Genomic DNA, 14,457 nt, shown 5'->3' on the forward strand with positions numbered 1-14,457 from the left:
ACGCTGGTGGTTCCTACCTATTCGGTGTAAGATTATCTGGGGCCTCCGGGAGAAATCCAGCAGTCTGCGATGATCATCCATCTCTTCCTCCGACTTGACGATGATTTCTTTAAACTCTGTGAATGTTTCTTCAGCAGCAGTTAACGGCTCGTTGATAAACTCGTTTAGAGAAACAGTCGAACATTCAACCAAACAGACCATGCGCCATTTTCTTTGTCTTCTTCTTCTTCTTCTTTTCCTTTTTTATGGTGGTTGGCAAGCAACTTTTAGATGTGCATTACCGCCATCTACTGGAATGGAGTGTGGATCGGGACGCTAACTATATACACCCCCCTCAAAACAACACACAAAAAAAAAAACCAAAAAAAAAACACTTAAATCTTTTCTATCAATTTTGTTTCCTTAAGATAATTAATTAAATAACTTATATCTTTAGAATTAGAATTTTTTCCCAAAATATCTTGTAAGTTTAACTGTAATTTATTTTCTTGTAACCGGCTAACTAATTTCCTTCTCTCAACAGAATATTTGGTACAGAACAACAAAACATGTTTTTCTGTCTCCTCTTGTCCACAAAAATCACAACTTCCAGTTCGATGTTTTCCTATTTTAAATAAATTACTGTTTAACCTTGTATGTCCAAAACGCAACCTAGATATAACTGTTTCCTCTTTTCTATTTCGTCCCGTTCTCCTCAATGGACCAACTTTTATTTGAATACTGTACAGCCATCTACCAGTTATATCTTCCTCCCACTGTTTCTGCCATCTTTCCTTAACCTTTTGTTTAATAATAGATTTGATTTCTTCTCTACTAAATGGAACTAATATATCAATATCACTATATTTTGAAGCTTGTTTTGCATATTTATCAGCCAACTCATTCCCTCTTATTCCTATATGTGATGGTATCCATGTAAATATAACTAATAACCCCATTACTTGAATTCTATATGTTATTAACTGAATTTCTAATAAAAGATCCGGTCTACTAATAGCCTGATTATTTTTTAATGAATATAATGAAGAACTTGAATCAGAGCATACTATGCTTCTTAATGGACGGACTTCCTCAATCCATCCTAAAGCTAAAATAATTCCCATCATCTCTCCAGTATAAACTGATACTCCATTAGTAATTCTTTTACATTTTTTAACTTTGAATTCTGGAACAATGAAAGATACCCCATTACTGCTATTTGAGTTTTTAGATGCATCTGTAAAAACTTGGACATATCCATAGTACTTACTGTCTAAATATGATTGAACCAAATATGGATCTGAAATGTTTTCTCCTTTCCTTTTCTCCAACAAAGTTAAATCAACAACATTATTATGAAATAAAGACGGATAAACTGGTGAAAGAGGAACTGTTTGACTAATGTTTATATCAGATAAACCAAACTCTTTTATAACATTTTCTATCTCCCATCCAAAAGAATTTAATTTCTTCTTTTCTTTTTCCCAACTAGATTTTAAAATGACTTGACAGGGATGATATCCATCATGGCCCTTTAAATTACACCAATAATTGGACTTTAACTGTATTCTTCTGAGATTAAGTGGCATCTCTCCCATTTCTATTAGCAAAGCTGACGTTGGAGTTGTTCTAACTGCTCCTGTACATAACCTCAAGGCTTGATACTGAATACTATCTAATTTTTTTAATAGTGTTTCTGATGCTGACCCAAATACAATACTTCCATATTCAAATACAGACCTTATTAACCCAGTATATATTGATTTCAATGCCTTCCTCTCAGCACCCCATTCACTTCCCACCAAACACCTCATTACATTTAAAACTCTCTTACATTTATTCACTACTTTTTGAATATGATTTTTCCAAGTAAGTTTTTCATCCAACCAATCTTCTTCGTCTTCTTCTTCTTTGGGATTTTATGACTGTCGTTCATTCATGTCATTGCATTACCGCCACCTTGTGGATCTTACGATCATCACATCTAAAGATTTCTCATACAGTGCCAGTTCTCTTTGAAAGACGTAAAACATTTTCTTCCCCTTTATCTAAATAAAACAAATACAATATTAGTATTCCAGTTTTCCACAAATTCAAAGTTAATATTGTCTTCTGATTCGTATCTCCTACATCCCGCAACATGTTTCACAGTTTCTTCACTCCACCAGATCAGAACCTTTCCTATAGTTTCCGTATATCCACAATGATCGCTGCTGCTTTGTTCGGAGTTACCGCTGGTTCCGCCCATCCTGTGGCTTATTGAGAGCCGATCAGCACCGGCTTGTTCACTGAATTGTGCGATTCTGGTGGTCGAGTGTAAATGACTTTTGACGGTTTTATCTATTTGAATTTTCTACCGGTATTTAAATAATACTGTAGTTTCTTTCTACTGCACTAGATGGATTAAATGCTATTACTCTCTTTAATACTGAAATTATTCAATATATGACCTTATATTTTACCTTTGCAAGCATTACTATGTCATATTTAAAGTTTTAAGGAGGGATGTTGGATGTAATTTTAAGTTATTCAGTTTGGCTGACAGATTTGCACAGTTTAACTTTTTCCTGCTGCTTCTACTCATTTCATTTCAGCAAGTGTTCTGCAGTTGAACTTAAATGTTTCTACAATTTTCAGCAGTAACATTCAGCACTAACATGACATTTTCACAGGAAAGGCAAATGTTCTACTTACTTTCTAAGACACTAATAATATATCTATGTGTGGAGGTTAAATTAGTTCCAGCATTAGAAACATGGTAATATATAATAGAAAACAGCTTTGCAGAACAGCGAAAAATATAACTAAGACAAAAGACACAACAAATTATTGAAGAAAATATTCAACCATATTTTCTACAATCAAGAAAAATTAATGCATGAAAATCAATTCATAGTGAATATTTCATTTTCTATAGAGTAAAACATTTTTTAAAATTTCTTCATAAAGCTTTTACATAGGTAGAGTTAGACTGGTTAATATAATTTGAAACAAATAACAGCATAAGTTGCAATATCATCTTGTTTCAAAGAGAAACCTATCAAAGATTTTATTGTATATATGTTTGAGAATGCACAACCATTAATGAAAATGTTCAATTAGAGCTAATAAACAGAGGTGAATAAATTGATTATAACTTTTCTATCAATTATAAATATTATAATTTTATAACCTTGTTTAAGAACTGATTTCCTAAAATGACTTATGACAAAATAAATTGTCACATGGTGACATGACTACTTCAGTAACTAACCCGTATTTGGCTTGGACAGATCTGGCCCAGGTGAGGCATGCCTCATGTGAACCGTGCCATCACTGCCAGATCTTTCCTGAGTCTGGCTGACATCCAATTTGCCATGCCAGAGGTTTGCCAGATGTGTCAGCAGAATGCCAGATCCGGTTCAGGTCGGTCTGCTGTGTGGGAACTGGCGAAGGCTCGCTCCTCTGGTCACCGTTTGCTCGATTACCTGTCCGCCCTCCAACACCACCTCCACCAGCGATCTACACCAAACTCTGAGACTCCACACGCCACCAACAAGCAGCCTCGACTCCAGCAGCCCCCACCGCTTCTTCCTCCCTGGCAGATTAACTGCATTTCATCAAGTAAGTAATTAAATCCTCTCCTTCAGTCTCAATTCAAGAACGCAGACTCACCATTCACCTTTCCCTCCTCCAGGATGCAGTCGATCCTATACAGTGGACTCCGGGACAAGATTCACATTTCATTCAATTCTCTGGACAAAATAAACTGTATTGAACTGATTCACCGGCTTCATGTTTGTTCTGTATGTGGGTCAAGCGGATCAATCCCCTCATGACAGAAATTATGCTTTAACCCTGAGATTTTAACAAATGTAACTTTATATCAACATTACATTTTTTATGGCTTTCTTTTAATTTGTCTAAAAGAAGAAAATCTGGATTTATACACATAATTGCTCGACTCTGGAGAACCTGGCTGTCCTGTGGGACATTGTTGCTGGTACGGGTCTAGGTTTTGGGCATCTGGGGTCTGTGGCCCTCATCTGGGGAGGGACATTAGTGACTCTGTGAATGACTTCTGGCGGCAGCATGTGGTGAGTTTGGGGCTCCTTACAGCTTGAGATGGGTTACTGGCATGGTGGCCGTATTGTTCCTGGGGTAGTCTTGGGATTCTGGGGGCGTATTTTCCCTGGATCCTGGCTGAACCCTGAGACTTGGGTTCTGCTCAGTATGTAGTCTGGATTTGGGGCCGGTTCATGCACTGCATGTTTGCACTGTGAATTTTCAACATGGTTTTGGGCTCTTTATGCCACGTCTTGTCCTCAGTTGTGAGGTGGATCGCAGTGGGGTGGTGGTGGTCCTGTGTCTGGATGATCCAGCAGTCTCTGTGTGAGCCTGTCTCTGTGTGGGTCTGTCAGGGTTGGGGTCGCTGAGCTCTCATTATGTTGGACTTCACAACAACCATCGTCTTGTACCAGGTTAGGATTGGCTTTTTTACTTATCACTTGGCGGCTGGGATGTTTATGGACCTGTGAGGGGCTGCTTCCTTTTTCACAGTTGGTGCGTTGGCTTTTCTGTAGCATCCTTCCTACTGGTGGTGTAGTCGGCAAGTTGAGAGGCTTGTGTTTTTGGCTTATTTGTGTATGAAGTGGTGAAAGTGCTTGTGTTGGCTGGTGTTTGCATTTTGATTGGCCCCTTTTTTTGGGTCTGGTATCGTTTGCTGTCTGTCTGTCTTGGTGTTGGTATGGGGTGTGATTTATTGCTTTGCTAGCCTATCTGTGGCCTCAGCCTGGTGCTGGGCTGGGATTCAGGGCTGTGGGTGGTATTCTTGTTCTGGATATTGCGCTGAGCTGGCTGGTCGGTCCATTTCTTGGGTTGGGGTTCTTTCAGTCAACCCGGTGCGCTGTATATCTGCTGGACCTTTTTCATTGGGACTAGGTGGATCCTTTGGTTGGCAGGCTGGGTTTGTGACTTGGGATAGGGGTTTGGTTTGAATGATTCCTAAGCTGGTGGTCCTGGTTCTGGTTGGATCTCTGTGTATGAGAAATGCAAGTGGGTGTATGGCGTCCATTTTTGTTTTGTTTATTTTGACATTATGTACATGGGTTTGAATGTCTGGGTGTACACATGAGAATGGGAACATGTGATCTTGTCTCTGTGTGCCTGGTCTGTCTGTCAGGTTTGGTCTCTGGCTCCCTCCTCTCTGTGATCACCTTTATATCAAGTTGGGTGAGAGGAGGGGGCCCCTATAAAACTTTTTTCTCACCTTTCTTTTCTCTCCCGATTTCTTCTCCGTCTCATTACAATTTAATAAAATAAACCCAAAGCAGTTTCTAATAAAGTTTCATGTAATTATATCAGGAGGAAGCCATAATGGTCCACTTATGCAAGTCTTTAGGGCTTAACCTTGGTACTCGACAATGCTGAGTGTCACACTGTCAGACAGGACAAGTTTAATACAAAACACAACAAAAAGACAAAATGCAAGTGTTTAGTCAATGGTAAATGTATGTATAGCGATTTATCTAGTGCAGAGGATGCCAAAGTGCTTTACATGCTGATGGTGGTAAGCTACATTGTAGCCCAGCTGCCCTAGGGCAGACTGACAGAAGCTGCTACGCAATCGGCGCCATCGGACCTCTGACTAACTGCAGGCAAGGCAGGTTTGGTGCCTTGCTCAAGGACTCAACAACTGAGATGGATGTGGGAAGTTTGAACCGGCAACCCATCAGTTACAGGAACCACAGTGGCTACAACCAGTATAGCTGTAGTACCACCATCTACTGGGTTCAAGGATCAGGCACAACATACACTAAAGGAAAACTCAAAACTTTTAATGTTAAATGAAATGTTACACCTTTATTTCTTTCTAAAATACATATAAACATAAAAATAGTTTCAACATTAAAATACAGTAATCTAAATGCTGCAGCAGAACAGATCAAAATATTACAGCTAAAACAAGAGAAAAAAGCAAAATATTAAAAATAATTACATGTACTTTGTGCAATCAATGCATGAAAATTAGTTTGCGGTGAATTTTGCATTTCTTTAAAGAACAAATGATTTTTTTTATTTGAATATCTTAATTAGGTAGAGTAAAACTGATTAACATAATTTGAAAGAAATGAAATCAGATTCAATCTCATTTTACATTAAACACAAAATTAACACAAATACTGATTTGTAGATTTTTTTTTAAAACACTCAACCATTATATACATTCTATTGTTGATTTAAAAAACTACAAAAATAAACCCCACTCACTCTCTATGGTACAGAATAATACAAATCAATCCCTCAAGTCCAATCATGTGAGAATGTTCTGGAAGGGAGTCCATGTCCGGTCAAATTCTGTTAATGCATGAAATAGTCAGTGGGCCCCCAAGCCTCTTCATCTATCAGCATCAGTACTGGCACTCCTCAGGGCTGTGTGCTGAGCCCTCTGCTCTTCACGTTGTACACACACAACATACAGTTTGACATAAACAGTAAGTTAATACAATAACATACAGTTTATCATTATTGTTTTTTGATACAGAATATACCAGAAAAATAAAACATCAATGAAGGAAAATGTGTCATGGTTGAACATCTCCAAGTATCCAAATGTGAAGATCAAAATGATCACATTTAACAAATACAACGTAGGACATTTATGGAACATACTTCTACAGCTTTTCAACTGTGTGACGCGTCATGTGCTGAGTTAAATTACCTTTATGACTAAAACTTTTTAAACAGGTCACACATGAAAACGGCTTTTCACCAGTGTGAATCCTCATGTGCCGAATTAAAGTTTGTTTTCGACAAAAACTTGTTCCACAATTTCCACATGAAAACGGCTTTTCACCAGTGTGAATCCTCATGTGCTGAATAAAATCCTGTTTTCGAATAAAACTTTTTCCACAGGTCACACATGAAAACGGCTTTTCACCAGTGTGAATCATCATGTGCTGAGTTAACTGCTGTTTTCGAATAAAACTTTTTCCACAGGTCACACATGAAAACGGCTTTTCACCAGTGTGAATCATCATGTGCCGAGTTAAATGCGGTTTTCGAATAAAACTTTTTCCACAGTTCACACATGAAAACGGCTTTTCACCAGTGTGTCTCATCATGTGCTGAGTTAAAGTCGGTTTTTGACTAAAACTTTTTCCACAGTTCACACATGAAAACGGCTTTTCACCAGTGTGAATCATCATGTGCCGAGTTAAATTCTGTTTTTGACTAAAAATTTTTCCACAGGTCACACATGAAAACAGCTTTTCACCAGTGTGAATCCTCATGTGCTGAGTTAAAGCCAGTTTATAACCAAAACTTTTTCCACAGTTCACACATGAAAACGGCTTTTCACCAGTGTGAATCATCATGTGCTGAGTTAAATTCTGTTTTTGACTAAAACTTTTTCCACAGTTCACAAATGAAAACGGCTTTTCACCCGTATGAGTTCTCATATGAGCATCAAAAACAGATTTTGAAGTCAAACGCTTTTTACAGATGACACATGAGAAAGGTTTTCTTCTTTCCTGATTTTGGTTCTCAGCTTCAGCTGCTTCCTGGAAGATGTCTTGGTTCCTGTTTGGTTCTGATTCACTGTGGTCTGTTTGCTCATCAACAGGAACCAACATGCAGGTATCAGTCTCCTGTTTTAATTCAATCTGTTCTTCACCCTGACTGCAGTAAACTTCTTTCTCTTCCAATTTTATCTGCTGGTGTTTTAGATCCTCCTGCTCTTCTTTTATCTGATGATCTTCTGGCTCTTCCTGTTCTTGTTTCACCTGCAGAGGTTCCAACTCCTCCTGGTCCAAAGTGGATCTCCTCTCCTGGTAATAAATGTCACACTGCAGGCAATCTGGACAAGAAAACAGATTTAAAAAGCAATCGTTATTTTATTGAAGTAAATGGGAGAAATCGTTCATTGTTTACGACAGAAATGAAAAAAATGAAAAAACCCACACCGAAAAATTTAAGAGCGTAGACAGAGAGACAGATCAGGCGACAAATCCAGCTGACAATTGGAGAATTCTCAAATGAATGGATATTAAATATTTTTTATTTATTATAAAATTAATAATAGTTGCCAATGTTAATGAAATTTACTAGTAAATATTAACATTTCAAGATATTCCTTAATTTGGAGTTATTACTTTTATTTGGGTTAAAATTTGACTTTAGTTCACTTTATATTTTGGGGTTTATTTACAGAGTTTATTTACAGGTTAATAATTGTTTAGTTTTTATTGCTTTGTGTTTGTTATTTACTTTTGTAAGTTAGACATTAAGAACTGTGGGTCCATTTTCTGTAAGTATGGGGACTGGTACAGGACCAGCATGCACTGGGTTGGGCCTGTGGGTTTTGACCAGACCAGGAGAGGAAACAATGAAAAGTAGTGATGCTGAGATGCAGCTTCATGAAGCCCTGAGGAACTCCATCCATCTAAAAATTAGTATCAATGCTAAAGAAAGCTGCAATCATATGAGGAGAATGACCAGAATGTTTACTAACATTTACTTGCACCATTCAGTATGATAAAGTAAGTGTATCAGCTAAAATTAGCCAAAATGCTAATGTTAGCATGAATGCTGTCAGTAGCATGTGGGGCATCACTAGCATGTTGTCTGTACTTTACTTACTCCATTCGGTATACTAAACATGGCTAATAAGTAAGAAAATTAGCTAATAGCTTATTTAAGCTAAAGACTAATGCAGCAAAGATATTAGCAAAGATAATGCAGGCTAACATTATTTCACTGCCGATGGTAGTGCACTAACCTTAGAAGAATATTAAGGCTTTTATTTTGAAATCTTCAGTAAGTTTCATATTAAATGGCCGTACTAATTCAATGTGTATTCAATGTGAATGCTGTCAGTAGCATGTGGGGCATCACTATTCAGAGATGCAATGAGTTTATAGCAGTTGTTTCACCATGTCTGTAGTTCTGACATTCTGCCATCACTGTGGTTCTAAAGAGCAGCTCAGAGAGGCAGACAAAATTCTGTCTATTTTGAGTCTAAGCAGCAGTTATTTTGAGGTGTAGAACAATAGGTGCCTGCCATGCAATGCATAGAGATTGCATCCCTATGCATTGCTATGGGCAGGCCCCAAATAGGCAACGTGAAAACAACATGAAGCTTTACAATGAATAAACAAGTAAAAGATGTTTGTGATTCTGATACATAAATTCTGATGAATCTGGTTGTATGAAACAATGGCTGGATCCAAAAGAAAACTAGAAACAAAAAGAAAAGAGGGTTGTGATTGGCTTGTTACTCGCTATGTCACCAGGGACAACGATTTATTACTAAAAAATAAAAACTTTAACTGCTCAGGTTTAGGTGAGTTCTCTGTCTTACCCGCTTCATTACTCAACACATCACTAATGTAAAGTTTGATCTTTGTTATTTGCTTGTCAAACTGGAAAAAAATAAACTATAAAAGCAATCTTCAAGTTTTTTGGACATTGAACATCTTTTACCTTCGTACGAAGCATCACCTCAGTGCAGCAGTGGCTTGTTGACTGAACTTTTATAGGATGTTTGGTTTGACAAACAATCGCCACTACAATTTATTTATTACAAATTATTACATTTTACAGCTACTAACACACTATTATTGTTTCATGCTGTTTGCTTTACTAACCTTGCGCTGTATTGTTCACATTTCTCCTGTTTTCAAAAGTAAGTTTGATTAGTTAAAGGAGGAAAAGCCATAAAAGGTCATTTTATTTCTATATCAATAAGCCATTTTCACAGCGTAATTGTGATTCCTGCGTTCATTTACCGGTTAACAAAACATTTATACGGGAAAAGAACATTTACTAAAATGATCCTCATACAGAAAGGTGCAGACATTTAGACCTTAACCTGCATCCAAACGCTGGTGGTTCCTACCTATTCGGTGTAAGATTATCTGGGGCCTCCGGGAGAAATCCAGCAGTCTGCGATGATCATCCATCTCTTCCTCCGACTTGACGATGATTTCTTTAAACTCTGTGAATGTTTCTTCAGCAGCAGTTAACGGCTCGTTGATAAACTCGTTTAAGCTGGACTGAAGATATTTTTAGAGAAACACTCAAACATTCAACAAAACAGACCATGCGCCGTCCTCTTTGTCTTCTTCTTCTTCTTCTTTGGGATTTTATGACTGTCGTTCATTCATGTCATTGCATTACCGCCACCTTGTGGATCTTACGATCATCACATCTAAAGATTTCTCATACAGTGCCAGTTCTCTTTGAAAAAACGTAAAATCTTTTCTTCCACTTTGTAATGTCTTAAAGAACAGAGGAGGCTCGAACTGTGTTCGTAGCTCTTTATTGTTGTGCTATCCTTCTGGTAACTACAGGGAGCGCGCTTGCACGTCACAGAATATAAGGACTGTACCAACTCAGGTAATCACAGGGGTAAATACACCACATCATCCCCCTTTTAGATGGAAATAACATTTTCATCTATATTAACTAAAATAAACTAAAGATCACTCATTCCAGCTTAAGTGCATTTTTATGTAGAACCAAACAATGACCCAAATGTATATTTACTTGATACTCAAGACTTTTTTTCTTTCTGTTTACCTCTGCATCTAACTCAGATATAACCCTTAATGCAACATGAATCATAACAGAACATAACATGCATAACTATTATGCCTAGATAAACACAAGGCTATTCAAGATATCGTTTCGGCATCTTCCGTGGTCGTGTGGAACGCCTCACAACCACTGAAGCATCTGGGGAAACAGGAGGGTGCACCCCAGAGTCCAGAGCACTTTGTTCCGGTGTAATGTTCACATCATTTTGCTCTTCTGTTGGTGTTTCAATGTCCTTAATATCTGGTTCAACTACAGCTTGGGTACGAAGCTGATCTCCATGTCGTCTGTGCACAGTGTTCGAGTACCGCTCTTTTACTTCATAAGAGACTGGACCAGTTTGTCTTACAACCTGTCCAGGTGTCCACTTGTGAACTCCTCCCCCTGTGTTGCGAAGATAAACAGCATCATCAACAGAAAAGGAACGGTCCATGGCTGTGAAGTCATGTTGAGCCTTTTGTCGATACTGCTTCCTGCGAACAGTCTCCTTGATGTTAGGTTTGATGAAATCCAGTCTGGTGCGGATGTGTCTGTGCAAGAACAATTCAGCTGGAGACTGGCCTGTCGTGCAGTTTGGCGTAACACGGTACTGTAGCAAAAACAATGAAAGTTTGTCCTCAATGCTGCCTGATTTGCTGGCAAGCTTTTTCATGCCCACTTTAAATGTCTGCACATATCTTTCAGCCAAACCGTTTGTGGCAGGGTGTCCTGGCGCACTTGTTGTGTGCAAAATGCCATTTTGTGTCACAAACGTTTGGAACTCTGCAGATGTAAAAGTGGTGGCATTGTCTGTGACTATTTGTTCAGGAAGTCCATACGAAGCAAACAGTCTCTTCAACCTTGTAATCGTGGCTTGTGATGTGATGTGTGGCATACGAAATACCTCCAACCACTTCGAATATGAATCAACCACAATCATGAACATGCTTTCAAGGAAAGGTCCAGCAAAGTCAATATGCAGTCTCTTCCAGGATTCACCAGGGAACTCCCAGGGATGCAATGGAACATGCTGCGGCATCTTCTGTTCCAGCTGACATGTTTCACATGTTTTGCAAACCTGTTCCAGGTCATAATCCAGATTTGGCCACCAGACATATTTGCGAGCTAAGGCCTTGGACTTTACAATGCCTTGGTGACCAGAGTGAATCTCATTTAACACAGCCATTCTCATTTTAGAGGGTATAATCACTCTGGTTCCCCACAAAACACAACCCCTCTCAGTTGAAAGCTCATTCCTCTTGTTGCGATAAGCCTTTAAACTCTCATCTGTAACAGTGGGCCAACCTTCCATGACATACTGGTAAACCTTTGACAAGTCCATGTCTCTGCGTGTGGCCCGAGCAACCTGGGTCGCATTTAGTGGAGCTTCTTCCATATGCGCAATTAACAGTGAGTGTACTGCTGCTGAACTCAATGTTGTTCCAGTGTCGCTTGTTTCAGGCAGAGGACAGCGAGAGAGCCCATCTGCATTGCTGTGTTCTGCTGATTTTTTGAAAACAATGTGGTAATCATATGCCGACAATATGATAGCCCACCTTTGAATGCGTGCTGCAGCTAAGGTAGGTAGGTTCTTGTGCTCACCAAAAAGCGTCAACAGGGGGCGATGGTCTGTTGCTAAGGTGAAATGCCTGCCCCAAAGGTATTGGTGAAACTTTTTTACTCCATAAATCAGACCAAGAGCCTCTTTTTCTATTTGAGAGTACTTTTTTTCTGCTGGGGACAGTGTTCGGGAAGCGTATGCTATTGGTCGCTCCTCCCCACTTGGCATTGTGTGCTGTATCACCGCACCGATGCCATATGCAGAAGCATCACACGCTAAAGTGAGGGGCAGGTTGGAGTCATAATGCGCCAGCACCAGATCACTTGTCAGCAGACCTTTGCACCTATCAAACGCTGCCTGCTCTGGGTCAGTCCATCTCCAAGTCACACTGTCTTTTAGTAACTTGTAAAGTGGAGCCAGGGCCGTGCTTTGCATTGGCACAAATCTCCCATAATAGTTAACAAGTCCCAGGAATGCTTGAAGTTCTTTCACATTAGTAGGAGCAGGAGCGTCCTGTATTGCCCTCACCTTTTCTTCTGAAGGGTGGACTCCGTGTTCATCCAGGATGTGTCCCAGATATTCAATTTGTGGCTTGTTAAACTCACACTTGGAACGTTTTACTCGCAGACCATTCTCCTGAAGGCGTTGCAGGACCTTTTCCAGGTTGCTCAGATGTTCCGCTTTTGAGCATCCAGTGATGAGCAAGTCATCCAGGTAGACCACCACTGGTAACCCTTTCATTATGTTTTCCATAACGCGCTGAAAAATCGATGGAGCTGTGCTGATTCCAAAAGGGAGCCTATTGTAAACGAACAGTCCTTTATGAGTATTGATAGTTGTGTACTTCTTGGAATCCTCATTCAACAGTACTTGTTGATAGGCTGCTGCCAGATCTATCTTTGAGAAGTACTTTCCCCCCCTGAGTGTCGCCAATAGTTCCTCCAAACGTGGTAGAGGGTACGTATCTGCTTCAAGGGCTTGGTTCACTGACACTTTGTAATCCCCACATAAGCGAATAGAAGCGTCGCGCTTTAGCACCGGCACTATAGGTGCTGCCCACTCGCTGTGTCTCACAGGTGTAATAATGTTACACTTTTCCAGTCTTTCGAGTTCTTTTTCCACCTTCTCCTTCACTGCGAATGGAAGAGGCCTGTGTTTATTAAATTTGGGCAGCATCTCAGGTTTGACCACAATGGTAGCTTTAATGTCTTTCAATGTGCCTAACTCCTCCTTGAATACATCACTGTAAGTATCCAAAAGCTCATTGAGTGATAGGTGTTTTGGCTCACCCACGTACTTAATCTGCTGCCAGTTAAGCCGAAGTTTTGTCAACCAGTTCCTTCCACACAGTGATGCGCCATGTCCCTTAACAATCAACAGTGGCAAATCCGCAGCTTGGTCTTCATACACCACTTTTGCTACAAGCTGTCCCAAAACACAAATAAGTCCTCCATTGTAAGCTTTGAGCTTCACTTTAGCTGGCTGCAAAGGCAGGTGAGAGAACTTTTTCAAGTATGTGGAATGTGAAATGACACTTTTTGCTGCTCCTGTATCAATTTCCATTTCCAAATCAACATTGTCTATTGCAAATGTTGCTTTATATCGTTCATCATCTTCAGCATTAACAGTCAAAATGGCTAACTCCTCCTCTGGGTCTTCCTCAGCTGTCACATACTTTGTCTCTCTGCTGCCCCTGCTTGGCACATTCTTTTCATGACTCTTTTGCACTTTAGTTTGACATGCTTTACTAATGTGTCCAATCTTCCCACAATTATGGCATTTAGTCTCTTTGAAATGACATTCATGTGCATTGTGATTTTTTCCTTTGCATCTGTAGCACATATTTGTTTTTACTGGCCTCACCTTGTGAATGTTTGCCTCACTAGTTGTCAGGTCTAAATACCTATTAAAAACAATTTAAACAAACATAGGAAAGACAAGAGAGTTAAATTCTTTGTTCTCGCGAGGAGAGCAGAGGAGACGTGCTTTCAGTTACAAATCTCCAACCGCTCTGAAACACATTTGTCTGCTCCCCTATTTTATTACTTTCAGAGTCCCTATCACAGAGAGCACTGCAACTCTAAGGGGTGGGGTCAAAGCATTTTAGTTGCAGTGCTAAATGACAATCACTAACTAAACACATGTTATCTACAATCTAAATCCTTCTTGCTCCAGGCACGGCGTCGAATGGGACACGTTGTATAGCTTCAAAGCAACGGCTTTGTAGCACAAAGAAGAGCAGAGCAGAGTTAGTTGCAGGACTGTAAAACTCTGCTGGGAACAACTAACACCTCCATCTCCCAGGGAGTCCTGCTGAGAATATCTATCACCTCTCTCTCTCCTAAGGAGGCCTTAGGAAGGAA

At 39.6% G+C, this 14,457-nt stretch overlaps 1 protein-coding gene across 1 annotated transcript; it reads right to left on the bottom strand.

Annotated features, from left to right (window-relative positions):
• Positions 1 to 6,656: 6,656 nt before the first annotated feature.
• On the bottom strand, positions 6,657 to 12,847 carry LOC111607840 (gastrula zinc finger protein XlCGF8.2DB-like; the record flags this gene model as incomplete). The annotated part of the gene is made up of 2 exons (XM_023330049.1): positions 12,623 to 12,847; positions 6,657 to 7,403 (listed from the first exon to the last, which is right to left on the bottom strand). Coding segments are annotated over exons 1-2 (972 nt in total), but the record flags the coding sequence as incomplete, so codon positions are not given.
• Between the last annotated feature and the right edge of the window lie 1,610 nt (positions 12,848 to 14,457).

The sequence above is a fragment of the Xiphophorus maculatus genome, unplaced genomic scaffold (genome assembly GCF_002775205.1).
Source record: "Xiphophorus maculatus strain JP 163 A unplaced genomic scaffold, X_maculatus-5.0-male Unplaced_Scaffold_BN000161F, whole genome shotgun sequence".
Taxonomy (NCBI): domain Eukaryota; kingdom Metazoa; phylum Chordata; class Actinopteri; order Cyprinodontiformes; family Poeciliidae; genus Xiphophorus; species Xiphophorus maculatus.